Source organism: Ascidiella aspersa, chromosome 4 (assembly GCF_963924565.1).
Source record: "Ascidiella aspersa chromosome 4, kaAscAspe10.2, whole genome shotgun sequence".
Lineage (NCBI taxonomy): Eukaryota > Metazoa > Chordata > Ascidiacea > Phlebobranchia > Ascidiidae > Ascidiella > Ascidiella aspersa.
In genome coordinates, this window is record NC_139450.1 from 16154051 (window position 1) to 16168079 (window position 14029).

At 35.2% G+C, this 14029-nt stretch overlaps 1 protein-coding gene and 1 non-coding gene across 2 annotated transcripts in view; one reads left to right on the forward strand and one right to left on the reverse strand.

Moving 5' to 3' along the window:
* The first annotated feature begins 5103 nt into the window (after positions 1-5103).
* LOC146148200 (uncharacterized) overlaps positions 5104-14029 on the forward strand; it is a 66798-nt gene continuing 57872 nt past the window's right edge. The window contains exons 1-17 of the mRNA XM_083386578.1: positions 5104-5302; positions 5859-5925; positions 6832-6969; positions 7041-7162; positions 7414-7531; positions 7700-7785; positions 8072-8162; positions 8769-8852; positions 8998-9169; positions 9285-9425; positions 9693-9809; positions 9932-10025; positions 10090-10292; positions 10655-11018; positions 11694-11866; positions 12856-12979; positions 13670-13891. Coding sequence (XP_083242704.1) covers positions 5864-5925; positions 6832-6969; positions 7041-7162; positions 7414-7531; positions 7700-7785; positions 8072-8162; positions 8769-8852; positions 8998-9169; positions 9285-9425; positions 9693-9809; positions 9932-10025; positions 10090-10292; positions 10655-11018; positions 11694-11866; positions 12856-12979; positions 13670-13891 — 2311 coding nt within the window. The 5' untranslated portion in view covers positions 5104-5302; positions 5859-5863. The remainder of the gene's footprint in view (positions 5303-5858; positions 5926-6831; positions 6970-7040; positions 7163-7413; positions 7532-7699; positions 7786-8071; positions 8163-8768; positions 8853-8997; positions 9170-9284; positions 9426-9692; positions 9810-9931; positions 10026-10089; positions 10293-10654; positions 11019-11693; positions 11867-12855; positions 12980-13669; positions 13892-14029) is intronic.
* On the reverse strand, positions 12099-12170 carry Trnac-gca (transfer RNA cysteine (anticodon GCA)). The gene has a single exon. It is a non-coding gene; the product is annotated as a tRNA-Cys (tRNA).

The following is a 14029-nucleotide window of genomic DNA, read 5'->3' on the forward strand; positions in this document are numbered from 1 at the left end:
AGTTCACGCGTATCGGCGCCCAGTCTGTATGTGGCATAGGCTTCCTATTGGCATTCGTTGTGAACATGGCAAGGGCCCAGTTAGTCAGCGAAATAAGTTCACTTTTTGAGTAAAAACGGCTATTTAAGAGCTTAACCAAGTTGTGACTGTTTTTCTTGATAATTGAACAACGGTCGTGTCAGGTTTGGAAACGAACCAACGTTTCACTTTCTTTTATTTCACAATGCAATGACGACGCGCTGAAATCGTTTTGTCTAAAATGAATTCATGAGCCAATGGAAAACACAATGGCGTCACAATTTTGTCGCCACAGCATGCGACGCGCCCGAATAAGGCGTAAGTGCGCTAAACCTTCTTGTCACGCAACCATACGGAAGAAAATATAGTTAAGGTGTAATAGCCGACAATTAAAGTCCTTGAACCGCTTAAGTGTTTCGTTTGTTTGAAGAATCTCAAGCTGCAAATTGCGGGGCTGTGATGACCGTAGATTCAAAATTCTTTCAAGTGTTTGAAATGAAAGCGATTTGTCACGCGACAATGCAACTTTCTCGCACGCGAACTTTGACCCGTGAAGAAAAGTAACACTACTTTAAAGAATTTTATTACCCGTTTATTGTCTAAAAAATGCTGCCTTAGTGCACCAAGTCTAAAAATGTAAGCACGAATGATTTGGTATATCTTGACGAATTAGTTTACTTATTATATAGTATTTGGAACTATATTGTGTAAATTCTACGCGTTGATTTGCAAAATCTATATTTTTTGGCCCGTTACGTTTACTCTGTACTGTCATCTAGTGTACAATATACTAAGACGCATTGTTCTGTATGCATATACAACCAATAGAAATGTAGTAATATTTTCGATCTAAATACACTTGTTACCAATTTTACATACCATATTTTTGGTTGCCGTTTTTGGCATGTTAATTTTGAAGAAACAAAAATTAGCCACCCAATGGATTTAATAAAAAACTACAGAATAATTTAATGTTTGGTGTAGTGTACATAATTTTACTTAAAAGCATAAAATTACCCTAATGTCGCATAACAGACTAGATTCGTTAACTTTAAAACACATGCCAGTTCGCAACCAAATAGGCGTAAACCGTTTAGAATGTGCATTATAAGACCAAAAATATCTTAAATTTCGGTAAGCGAATATAGAACTGTGCTCTAGTCTCAAATTTGTGATGGTACGAGTTATCGAATCCATCTGGCACACTCCGTAATTAGTTGGCGATTTAGCCTATACGTTAACATCCTGTAATAAACGCCTTATTTTACAAATAATAACAGCATACTCGTACCTTATTGGTGCCGTGCGCAGATGTGTGACGTATGCTGGCTACATCTCATGATCAAATGCCTTATGCTCAAAGCGGTCTCATAACGTGAACACCGCCTATTTAAAAAAAAGTAGGTTTAGCTAAATTGTGAAAAAAATTCCCATAAAGTAAACAAATTGGTAAACAGTCCGCCATCGGCAAATGCTTTTTTATTACCATTTTGTCCCGTTACCGCACGCAACTATTTTTTGTCAACTTTAACTGCAGATTGGAAACCTTTTTGATGTGTTTTGGCCATCAACAGAAACAATTTTCAGCCGAACGCCCTTGCTTACATTGACAATTAAAGAAATAACCGTTGTATAAACGTAATTTACATTCTATACTAGCCGTAATGCCCTCTGAACGCTTTGCGAAATTGTTGAACCTCTTTTAAACATCAAAAGAGCGTCGAGTGTATAGGCTTCCTAAATAAAAAAAAATATTAAACGATAACAAAATTTGATTAGAGGCTATAGGTAGGCTTGCCATACGTCCCGGTTTAGCCGGGATAGTCCCGGTTTTACGGCCTTGTCCCGGTGTCCCGGCCGGTTAACCAATTTGTCCCGGATTTTTTCAATTTGATATTTACCAAAAAAATCAAAAAACGTAAAACTCTCGAGTTAGACATTTAGCAATTCTTTCTTTAACTCTAAAGGCTGGTTCACACTAGACGCGTCTAGCGTTAACGTAAAACGTTTTCAAAAAATCGCTTTCGGTTGCGTAAAAGTTGAAATATTTCAACTTTGACGCTTTCGGTTAGAAGCGAGGAAATTTGCCGTTAACGCTGGCAACGCGTTATGCGTGAACTGGACGACGTTAGCCGTTAGACGCCAGACGCTAACGCTAGACGTTAACGCGTCTAGTGTGAACCAGCCTTAAGTAATACTTTTTACGTTTCAGATTTTAGATTCACGGTGGCGCACTAGTTCGACTGAGCCCTATTTTAATATAGGTCTACTTTGATGCAAACTCGATAAAAAGTTCTGGGATAAAAAAGTTATTTTTGTGAAAATGTTGTTCCGTCAAAAAACCTTGAAGGCTTGAGTTAAAAACTTACCAACAGAGTCACATAATTCGATTGTGCAATATTTTAAAACGTTTTCCCCCACAAAGTAGCTAATAAATAACTTGAATTATTTTTATATATCTATGAACTAATCAGCTGTTGCTTTGGATGAATGAACACGATAGCGTTGGTCTCTTGGTAACCTGACCTTCAAGCACTTAGGATTTAATTATATTTGTTTTAATTATATGAACCGATAAGCATGGAATTACTATCTTAATATTTAAGAACAATAATTGTTTATTACTTTGTTCTTTTTTATGATTAACAGTTTAAATTTTCCGACTTTGTTCTACTTAGTTAAGAATAATCTTTTAACACTTTTCCTATTGTATTACCAGCAGTTGGCAGTTGCTGAGTTGTTCCAATATGTGGACATAAAATTATATGGGCCGAAAATTTATTTTCGGGACATATCTTGTTTTTGCCCGAAAATGTTTCAGACCGATTTTTGTCCGAAGCATTATAGAAAATGTATACATCTTAGAACTTTCAAATTTTCAGACATGACGTAGAGTGGTATGAAGGTGCAATGTCGAGGTTTATGAGGCTGCACCCCTAGATGCCTTTGATTGGGGGACAAAACACCAATAATGTGACGTCATCGCTTTAGTTTATAATAGCTATCTACTCCTAACTAGCGGAAGAAAAACTGCAATACAGAATGCTTTCATATCACTTGCTTTATTCAGCTCGCGTCGCAACGAGGCGGCTGCTGGTATCCTGCTGCGCTTTATTGTCCGGCGCGTGCAACGTTCATACAGTGAAGTGTTTTGTCGTAAACTAGGCGCATGCGACTTGCCTTTTAGAAAGAGGCTTCTCTTAGTAAAAAAAAATTATTGCTCTTACAACACAACATATTTAGCGTCACAAAGGTAAATGCGAAATCTGGTGGCAGTGTACGCCTCTCTATTTGCCACTGTAGCGCATGTTACTCCAATCAAACATATCAACACCAGGCCTTAACAAATTGAAATTGTGCAAGGGTGCAGAAAGCAAAACATAAAGCTGAACGCATTATTAGGGAGCACGTTACAAAGCTACATTATAACATGGCGTCATACTGAAATAAATATTAAGAACACTGCGTTTATTGGATTTCAATTGGCAAAACTTTCAATTTAAAAGGTGGTTTATTAGGCACATAAACTTGTTTTATATATTGCTCGAAACTACAGATTTAAAGTCTGTTATAACTACGATTGCTCGGAATAAGCCATGGTAAAAATTTACCCAGTAAAAGTTGGCAAAAGTATAGCGAACCATGTACGTTAAACCATTTTAGCAGAATGATAATATTTGCTTTTTAAACATGTTAGCTGGTCAAAGTGTAATAACATGCTTGTACGCATTATCTGCGCAAATTCTATTTATCAAATATATGTTTCGATCATTTCCCAAATACTACGACGACATATTTGAACCCCTTTCGCATCATAGCCAGAAGTTAAGTGGGGAGTTTTCGGCCCATATCTGTTTTTGCTTGCAGAAACAAGTTAAGGAAAAAAATATGAAACATGTAATATAAAATATACAATGCAAAATACAAAATATCAAAAAATTAAAAAAAAATTGTTAAATTTAAAAAAAAAAAAAAACACCAATTCCTGAAAATATACCCCCTGACAAAATATACAACAACCGCACCCCCGTCTAGTTACCTTTGGAGTGGTTAGCGCAAATGGTTTGTCGACATTGGGCGTTGATTTTATAAATTTCAAGACAAACCACAATTATTTTCTACAAATAAAATCACCTATAGTATGAAATAGACTTTAGTTTATGGTGCACTTCATGATTTTCCGATTCACTCTGTAATGCATACATTACACAGGTTTAAAACATAAAATCTTATCTTGAAATTTTACAGAAATATGTATTTCATCTTATGAATAGGCACCAGTTTCTGTACAAAAACCGAATGTATAAAATGCTCAAAAGTGTAATTAAAATATAAAATAAGTACTAAAGAAAAAACAAGACCGCCCATAAAATTATAGAACACTAGCAATTGTGCCAATGTCAAACAAAACAAAAAAGAGAGCATGCAACTGATAAGTGTGTTATCAAATGGTGTTGTTGCAGAGCAGAGGTTCATAAACTGGGGTCAATGCCTAATTAAAACATTAGTTTATATTGAAGAAGTAATTAATTTATCAAAGAAAATAATTTAATTAGAATTAAAACTGTTTTGTACTGACTGTATTAAGACTCCATTTCACTTTCACATTTTGAACGGAAATAAGCAGATTTATGAAGTCTATTTGTATTGTGACGTAAATTAATGACGTCATTTTTTTACATTTTTTGCCTACTGTGGTCCACGCAAGCCCAAAAAAAATTTTAGGGGTCCGCAGTGAAAAAAGTTTAAGAACCCCTGTTGTAGAGTAATCACTGAAGGCAAAGAAATAATGTGGGGCAAAGCTCGTTCATTGTTGGTGTATTGTCAACGTTTTCCAAGTTGAGCGATGAGCATTCCAACATGTGAAAAACTTGGTTTTAGTTTGACTGACATAGTGCTTGCCACACTTCTGTCAGGTGTCTATATAAATGGAGTTGATGCTACCTGTTAAATTTTGGCGTAGATGCACATTACCTGTAGGTGTTGATAAAACAGTAGTGTGTGGCATCATGGTTTGGTGTTTGCCAAAATTGCCACAACATTAATTTTAATATTTTTGCTGTTTTATTTTGTAGCTATGCCTGCTGTTTGAAGCAAGAGTTGTTACTGCATAATATCTTACATAAGCCTACTTCAAACACTGGCAGATAAAATATGTAAATGTATTAGCATTAAAAAATAGAACTGCCTGTCAGTATAAAGAATTCTATTCAACTGGATTTGGGTTTTTAATAAGGCAGATGTGCAATACAAGTAACCATATCATTGTAAAGAAAAGAAATAGGTAAGTTAACAAAGAAAGGTATTAATTTTTACATTATAAAGTAGAAAGCACTGTTGTTCTCTGTGTATTCTGGGGCCAAGCATCACATAGAAGCTCAAAGAGTCAATATCATTGGTAGATCTATGCCCCCTAATCACTACAGCAATTACTAGTTGTGCTGACTTGAACACATAATATTTTTAAAGTTATACTTATTTAAAAACCCATTCGCTCACTGTTCCTTGAAAAGGGTTGTTTTTATAATACAATATTAACATGTAGAAAAAGTAATGTCACCTGTAAAAAGGTAAGCAGTATAAATATTCAATGAAAGATGAACATGCATATGTGTGTGAACAACTAGCCCTTCTAAAGTTGCTTTTTGACCAACGATTACAGCTTATGTATCATTAGCACACCGAAAAGCCAATGTTGCAGACTCACTGAATCTGTCGATGAATAATGCAAGCAGGGCAGGCTAGAAAAACCAACTAGCCTGCATTGAGGTTCATTTCGGTGTACAGTATAAATTATTGTTAAACTTTTAATTATCTAATCATGTTTTTTTTTGCTTCAGTACAAATGGACAATGATCAAGGAAATCAAGAGCAAGCAAATGAAGATTCAAAACAATCGAATAAACAGTAACACAAATTTTCTGTAATTTATTCTGTAATTTCTGTGCAAACAAAACACTTTTTTTAGAAAAACACAAACTTTCTTTTAAAACTAATTTGCAAGCATTGATGAATTTGAAAAATAGACAGTTCATAATTTTGACTTTTCACCAGTAAAAATTCATTAGAATGTGATTGGAGTCATTCATGTGTTATATTGAAACCCAAACTATTACAATATACACACATACTATACCAAAATTGACTACTTAAGAAGTCCAAATAGCAAATTAAATCCAATAGCCTATGCCAAGTGGCAGTATCGGTACTCATCCAGTGTAGGCACTTTCCGATACCAAATTAATATAGGGATTATACCCATGATTGGTGACCCACAGCAGATATTCTAACTTATAATGTCATATTATTAGAAACTAGTAGGTTAACAACTCGAGGTAACTAGACTTCCTAACGCTACAACAAGTTGTGGCATAACAACCTGAAAAAATACCTTTATATGTTCCAATTTCATTTTTTTGCTGGTTTAAGCATAGAAATGATGTTATGTGGTATGGTACTACTAGATAAATGGCAAGTACCATATATCCCTAATGTTGATACACATTTAATTTGCAAACTGGAAGTGTTTAGGAATATCAATTAAAAACAGTCATAGTTTAGGAATTTAAGGAAGGACAATACTTGGGTTACTCATGATGGACCTGTGGTGAGGTTTAAACTCATATTATGTTATTATAATGACTGATCTTTAACATTTGTAAAAACACAAGTAACACAGATGACAAATTCATGTATGTATCAATAATTTAATGGCTATGATATTTTAATGCTATCAAGCCACTCGTTTTGCCATTATAATCCAAAATTAAAATCAGCAAAATGTTTTTTACATGGTTGAAAATTTTGATTAAGATTAAACAACACTGATAAAGATGCCAGAGTAGACGAAACTGAGGAAACTTCTCCAACCACTTCACAACCTGTTCGATTTAGATACAAGAAGCACCAAAAAAACTATTTTTTCATTGGTGGTGGCAATGGGGGACATTTGTAAGTGACTATCTAAATTTTATTGTTTTACAAACTAACAAATTTATAGTCATGCCTTACATTTATTTTAGAGTGGAAAATTATTTAACATCGGAGTTGGGATGGGAAAGAATTCATGACAGAGCAAGAGAAGATTATAAACTTAAGTGGTGTGAAATTAAATCACACAACAATTACCATTGTTTTAGAGAAGGCATGTACAAACAATTTATTGTTATCCTTATTGCTAACTATTTTTGTAAATATTTTTTGGTCAGTAGTAGAACCTGATTTATGATCCTATTATATAGTAGTAAACTGCAGAACTTATTAAAATACTTTTCAATATGGTGGATATTAGAACAAATACTTTCTGACTAACACAATGCTCTTCAGATTTAAGTTACGACAAATAAGTTGTTTTTTAGATTTTACACTTTATAAGGTTTGCTAATTTGTTTTCAGGGGAGCAACTATGCTATCAAATTCCCAACAACAAACTTTTGACTACAAAAATTGGACTTCTTACTTCATTGCAAGAATATGACCGTGTCATGAACAAAGTGAAAAAGGGAAGACCAAGGTAAATATTGTTTGTTTTTTAGGAGTTACTGTTTATTTATTGGAATTGGAATGTAAGACTTTTAAAAGTAAAGCATAATAGTCAAATCATTACATTATTTAGTTTTTGTGCAGAGAAATTCTTCAAGTTAAATGCAAACATAGATTCTTAACAATTTATTTGTCCCAGGATCATGCGATATCAAGATTTTTTACCAGAGACCTATCGATTGGACATCAAGGACGACAGAGAAGCATTTTTTGACATATACAAAGGTAATTTAATTCAAAGATTACAAAAAAGAGCTATTTTAAATATTATTATGCCTAGGATTCAATAAATATGTTTCGACATTGTGCATAGTTGATGTGTTCTGTTTCAATTTTGTTTGTTGTGAGTGACATTGTAGCAAACCAACAAAAATACTAGTAGGGGTGACAAATTTTATTTCTTTTTTTTTCTGCAGGGTGCCATAAGTTGAAAGGTTTGGTATCACTGCTTAAGAGCAATAAACATTCAAGTTTGTATATATCCAAGTACATTATAATATTATCTTTTTAGATGGGGAAGTGTGGATATCAAAACCTACTGGTCTTAACCAGGGCAAAGGAATTTATTTAATTAGGAGCAATGAAGATATTACTCGGATACAGTAAGGATTTTAATTGTCTACTGTTGGCTTTATAGTAAACATTTTTTATAATCTCTAATGCAATGGTTCTTCAACTAGGGGGTAAAATGTTAGCAAGGGGGCGTTAAAGACCCACTAGGAAAACCAAATACCAACTTATTTGGCAATATAATTCACGTTTGTTTACCTTAAATTTATTTCGTAAAGTGTTTTCAATACGCGTAGGTGTTTTTTTTTCAAACGTGCGGTGAAATAAACTTAAACAAAACGTTTGTTGCACATATTTTCAGCCCAATTTAATTATTTACAGCAACTCGTCTTCATGTAATATGTTATTGTGATATCACAAATACAATTGTTCCATACATGAAGATTTAAATAGTTTCATTGACAAACTAACGTAAATATACTATCCGAAAAAACCAAACAACATTTTTCGTAAATTGTCCATTTTGGCTATTAAGCGCCTCTGTGGTGTCTGTGTGGTGCTTTTTACAATGCATGTGTTTACCTTTCGCAATTTTCTTTAACTATGGTCAGCAGATTTATAAATAATATCAATTAATTGTTTCTAGACCGATTTGCGTTTTCCACAGTGATACTTTTTAAGGATATTTTCACCCGCAGGGATAAAATTACTGAAACTGAAGATGACATACAAGCCGCTCGGAAACTGCCCTTCAAGGCACCAATGGCGCGCATAGTGCAACGGTAAGCCCTGCAAATATGTTTCATTATTTCATATAAATTTAAATTTGCAAAGAATTTATAATGCATTAAATTATACTTAAAGCAGACTATATATGTTTAATGTGAGACTGTCCTTTTCCAAGTAACTTCACAGGGTATTTCGCAGGTATGTCAAAAAACCCCTGTTGCTTGACGGCAAAAAGTTTGACGTGCGAAACTACATGTTAATCGCCTGCACCAATCCTTTGGTGGTGTTCTATAGAGATGGCTACTGCCGGTTAACTTGCATGCCGTACGACTTCAACAGCACCGATCTGACCGGACATTTAACTAATCAGGTATGTATATGACTTATGTGTTTGCTGAGCTAATACCATTGTTTCATTCAGTGTTCATCGTTGTCGTGAAGTTATTTTTAGCCTTTAATATTTGTTTATTTATTTTTGATATCAGTTTATGCAAAAGAAAAATCCTCTTTACGAGGAGGTAAAGGACGACACCGTGTGGTCAATGGACCGATTCAATGATTACGTCAACGAAAATTATATGGAAAAGAAAAACTTGCCTGCGGACTGGGTCCACACTGTACTAAAGGTAGCAAAACTGAAAACGTTAACCTTTGTCGACTTTTGAATTGTAATCAACTCTTATAATATATAATTTAAAATGTTCGCCGAACTAGTAAAAAATATTATGCCGTTATAGTTTTTATATTTCCAATCTTTTAAAATGTTCAAATAAATTAAATTAAATATTTTGAAATATTTTTGAGTTGCGCATTATAAAGAAATGACAAGAGGCCGACCAAGGTAACCCAATCCACAGTAAACATTGATTGGCCTTTATTTTGTTTGCCCCCAGCGTCGCTGTCAGCAGATCCAGCTACAATGTTTTCAAGCCGTTCGTCACAAACTAGAATGCCGGTTGGGATTTTTTGATCTATATGGTTGCGACTTCATGGTCGACGATGAATTCAAGGTGATAGAAGCTTCTAGTTAGTCAATACTCGATTGTTTGTGACTGCCTGAACAGTAGTTCTTTTTTATAGTTAATAGAACTCTGTTTTTATTAATTAAACAGTCTATACGATTCTTTTCCAGATTTCCCTTCTAGAAATGAATTGCAACCCTGCCCTACACACTAACTGCGAAACACTGCGTGAAATAATGCCAGACCTTGTTGAAGAAACTTTAAGTAAGGTTATTAGTTACTGTTGACGATGATCTACTGATGTATAAACATGGAATGTTTTTCGCAGAACTTTCAATGGAGATCTTTGAAAAGGCGAATAAACGCGAGAGGATACTTCCCCTCGCTTCGCAAGAGAACTTCTTGCTCCTTTACAATGGTGATGTCATAGAGGCCGCCGAGAGAAGAGAGAGGCTGCAGTCAGCGGCGGAGGCGAGAAAAAGAGCTAGAAGCGCCCAGCGTCGTAAACGATTCGTTCCCGGACAATACGTTGTAAGTGGCGACTGTAAGGTCGTGCTTTTTGGAAGTAGGGCGGGAAAGGCGAACATTTGTTTTTGTGCGTGTCACAAACGGGGCCTTTATCCTTAAAAACGCACAAGTCAGTGATAAATTTAATTACATGTTAATTTAATGCGATACATTGCTACTGCCAACTTTCCAAAGTATTATTATTGTCTTAATGTAATATTAATATTTTGTCACATTTTTCTTGTGTTTTAACAGAGTTAAATTAAATTTAAGATATTTGTTCACGTCGCCTTCAGTGCTGTGACTTTGATTAAGTAAATTTTTTTTATCGTTATTTTTATGATTACAATATTTATATAAATTGGCATAATTTGCAAATTTCGCAGTATCGACGAAGCGTTACGACCGCCAGCAACAACTCGACTGTCAACACAACCGTCAACACTGCCAATACGCCACTCACTAACAATACTACCACCGCCCATCACACCAATAGCAACAGTACGAACCACAGCAGCAATGCTAATAGCCATAGCAGCAGCGCCAATAGCAGCAATCCTGTCCCTACTGCCTCGACCTGCAGCCTCACAGTAACAACAACGAACGTTACAGTGATGTCGCATTCGCCGTATCGTGTTTCGATCATGCCCTCAACCCAGGTCACAGCCCCCACTTCCTCGTCCCAGATGAGGGTTGTCCAACATTCGAAAAGCACCCCCAACGTTAACCGCAAGCCGTTTTACGCTGGAGGTTAGTCGGCCTATTACAATGTGGGCTACTACGTTATTATTAATTTCCTCGCGTTTAAAAAGAAAAGATTTTCCTTTTAACATCTCAAAAGTGTACTTGGGGTAATTTTTTCATTATTAATCAAGCAAATGCTTCTTTGTGACTGGTTGCTGCATTTATTTTCATATCATATTCTTTAACACTGTTATCAATATGAATTTATTTAACGATGTGTTTTGTTGAATACTACAATAAGAACAATTTTGAATTAAGTTAAAGGGTACAAGAAAACAAAAAAACAGTGTACACCATTTCAAATTAGGAATAATATCTGTTAAAAATAGGTTTAGGCATGATCCAGTGCATTTAAGCACACAACTTTAGAAAAATGACACTTACCTGTAGAGCAGAGAAAACAACAAATCCACAGCATTAAGCGCAAACTAATCAAAAGAAGGGGAAATTTCTGTGGGCTGATGGGAATCGCTAAGTAGTTGCTTGTTTAATCTTCGAAAGGCGATTTCTTCCCAAACCAAAACCAACCAGTGGAACATTTGTACTAGTGTTCCCTTTTACATGTTTCATAACAGAAATTGTTTCTCACTTCCACTACTCTTTTCTACTTTGAAGTAGCCCTGAGTATGTTTTGCAGTCTTGGGTTACATGTGCATTGTGCAGTTTCAAATACTTAAACAGGTTCGGTAGCAAGTCGCCCCTACTCAGCCCCGAGGTTTAACAGGGGCCGCTACTCTATGGTAGAGCCCCGGGTGGTCACACACAACCACACGATAGCGATGGAGAGTCCGCGAAGAAACTGCATCAACAACGCCGCACTAGCGGCCGCCGCCAATTCGAAGGTCGTCAACTACGTGAGTTGGTTCGCATTTGTGCTGCTTTGATTAGAATACAGCAGTGCATATCAGAAGTGTGTCCCTATGTTAACCATTATTTTATTGATACACATTCAACTGCTTTTAATGCTACAATAGAACCACTTATGGTAGAATTGTTTAACTCCTAATTTTGATAGAAAGGCGTGCAAATGTACAGATGGTATAAAAGTCTGTTCAGAACTCAAAGCACTAAAATTTGTTTAAAATTAGGGGGCACCCGGGTTTGAACTGGGGCCTCTCGACCTGCAGTCGAATGCTCTACCACTGAGCTATACCACCCGCGTTATTAGAGGACTGGTAACAACTTCATATTACTTCAAAAGCTTTTTGCAATCTCTTATGATTATGCGCATCGGGCGTACTACAATCTATATTTAAATTTTACTGATTTTTAAATTTTACCATATTCCCTAAATCACCTATGTGAGGTGGTTTTGATAGGTGTATCGCTCGCCCGGTAATGCATTGTGTGATAAAACAGAAGTCGTCCTCTCTTTCGAGAATTGGCATATTTTTATTTTTGGATAATGTTCAATATTTAGTATTTACCGTCATTTTTTATACTAGGCTTATATAATAGTTTACACGATTCTGAACTGTATCAGCCACGTATCAATAGCGTGTATAAACCTGCGCTGTGCGTGCAATCTCGTTGTTGTATAGATTTGAAGAGAGTATATTATAACTAGAACTATTCCTCTAATAAATAACAGCGCATTTCACAACTATATTTCAACTTTTTTTTTCAATATATGTATTTATTTTTCTAAAAAAAACTTGAAATTATAATGATTTTGCATATTAAAATTAATAACTACCGCCTTAAAGAATGAGATAATTTGAAAGTGTTTTGGATTATTAACCGTTAAACGAACACAATAGATAGTGGGTAGTTTCGATATTACGATGTGCAGCGTTTGGAATAATGTACGATACGATTGAAGTGAGTACGCGGTTTATTTCAGGCACAAAGAGCCAGGAACGTTCTTCTTGCTCCAAACAGATTCGAAGTACTTCCCGATCCTCAGTTTGATGAGGATTCCGGTCAACCAGACGATCTGGATTATCTCGATGAAATTGGGGACTACGGTTGGTACCATTGCATTCAAAGCTGTAATGCTAATTTTCTTCTTTTAACAAGAAAACAATGGTTCACAGCAGAGTTGGATCAATTACATTAATTCAGTTCAATTGCAATTACAATTACTCCCTTACAGGTTTCAATTACATTACAATTACAATTACATCAAAAACTGTAATTAATTACATCAATTACAATTACAAAATTGCATTTACTAAGTTTTTTTTATTGCTGACATATAGAAAACAGTTTATGTCTCATCGCTTCCCAAAGAAAATTAACAATGTGTGTATTATTGAATCTTTAATTTTTTTAATATCAATATATAGAGAGCCAAACATTTAGCAAATTACAATTACAGTTAGAGGTACTCAGAATAAAAATACCTCAATTACATTACAATTACATTAAAAAGTGTAATTAATTACATCAATTACAATTACAAATAACAATTGATCTGATTTCCAGTTACATCTTCGTTGGGTCAATAAAATCATTTTTTTATCTTTAGTGAAAATCAACCTATTTCATTGTTTAACGATTGGTTTCAAGACTGTGGAACTTCCTCGAGTCACTTTTGCTGAGCTAATTTAACGTGACCCGAAACCTTTATGTTATAACAATCCCTTATTTACGAGTAAACATTACTCAGGTCGTCGAGCATTTGAGAAAACTTCCCATAATGCTTTCTATTGCAGATTCCGATGCTTTGGAGCGCGCGAATTTCTTTGAGCAAATTCTGGAAGAAGCAGAGGAAGCGGAGGATGACGACGTGGACCTTGATGACGACATCGATAACGGAGACGACGAGGAAGAGGAGCTGATGGCAATTGCCGGATGCGATACGCCAGATGCTGTGAGAAGACCATCGGCCAAACTTCCCCCTTCCTATCACTCCAGCTCCTTGGATCACACCTTGCGTAAGAAAAATATATTTCATTTGTTTTCGATTTTTTTTCTGTGAGTTCGGTGAAAATATTGTAAATGCCTAAAAATAGCTATTGGAAAGATTGGCTGGTCAAAGATGCTAAACACCAATCATATACAATTTAAAGCAA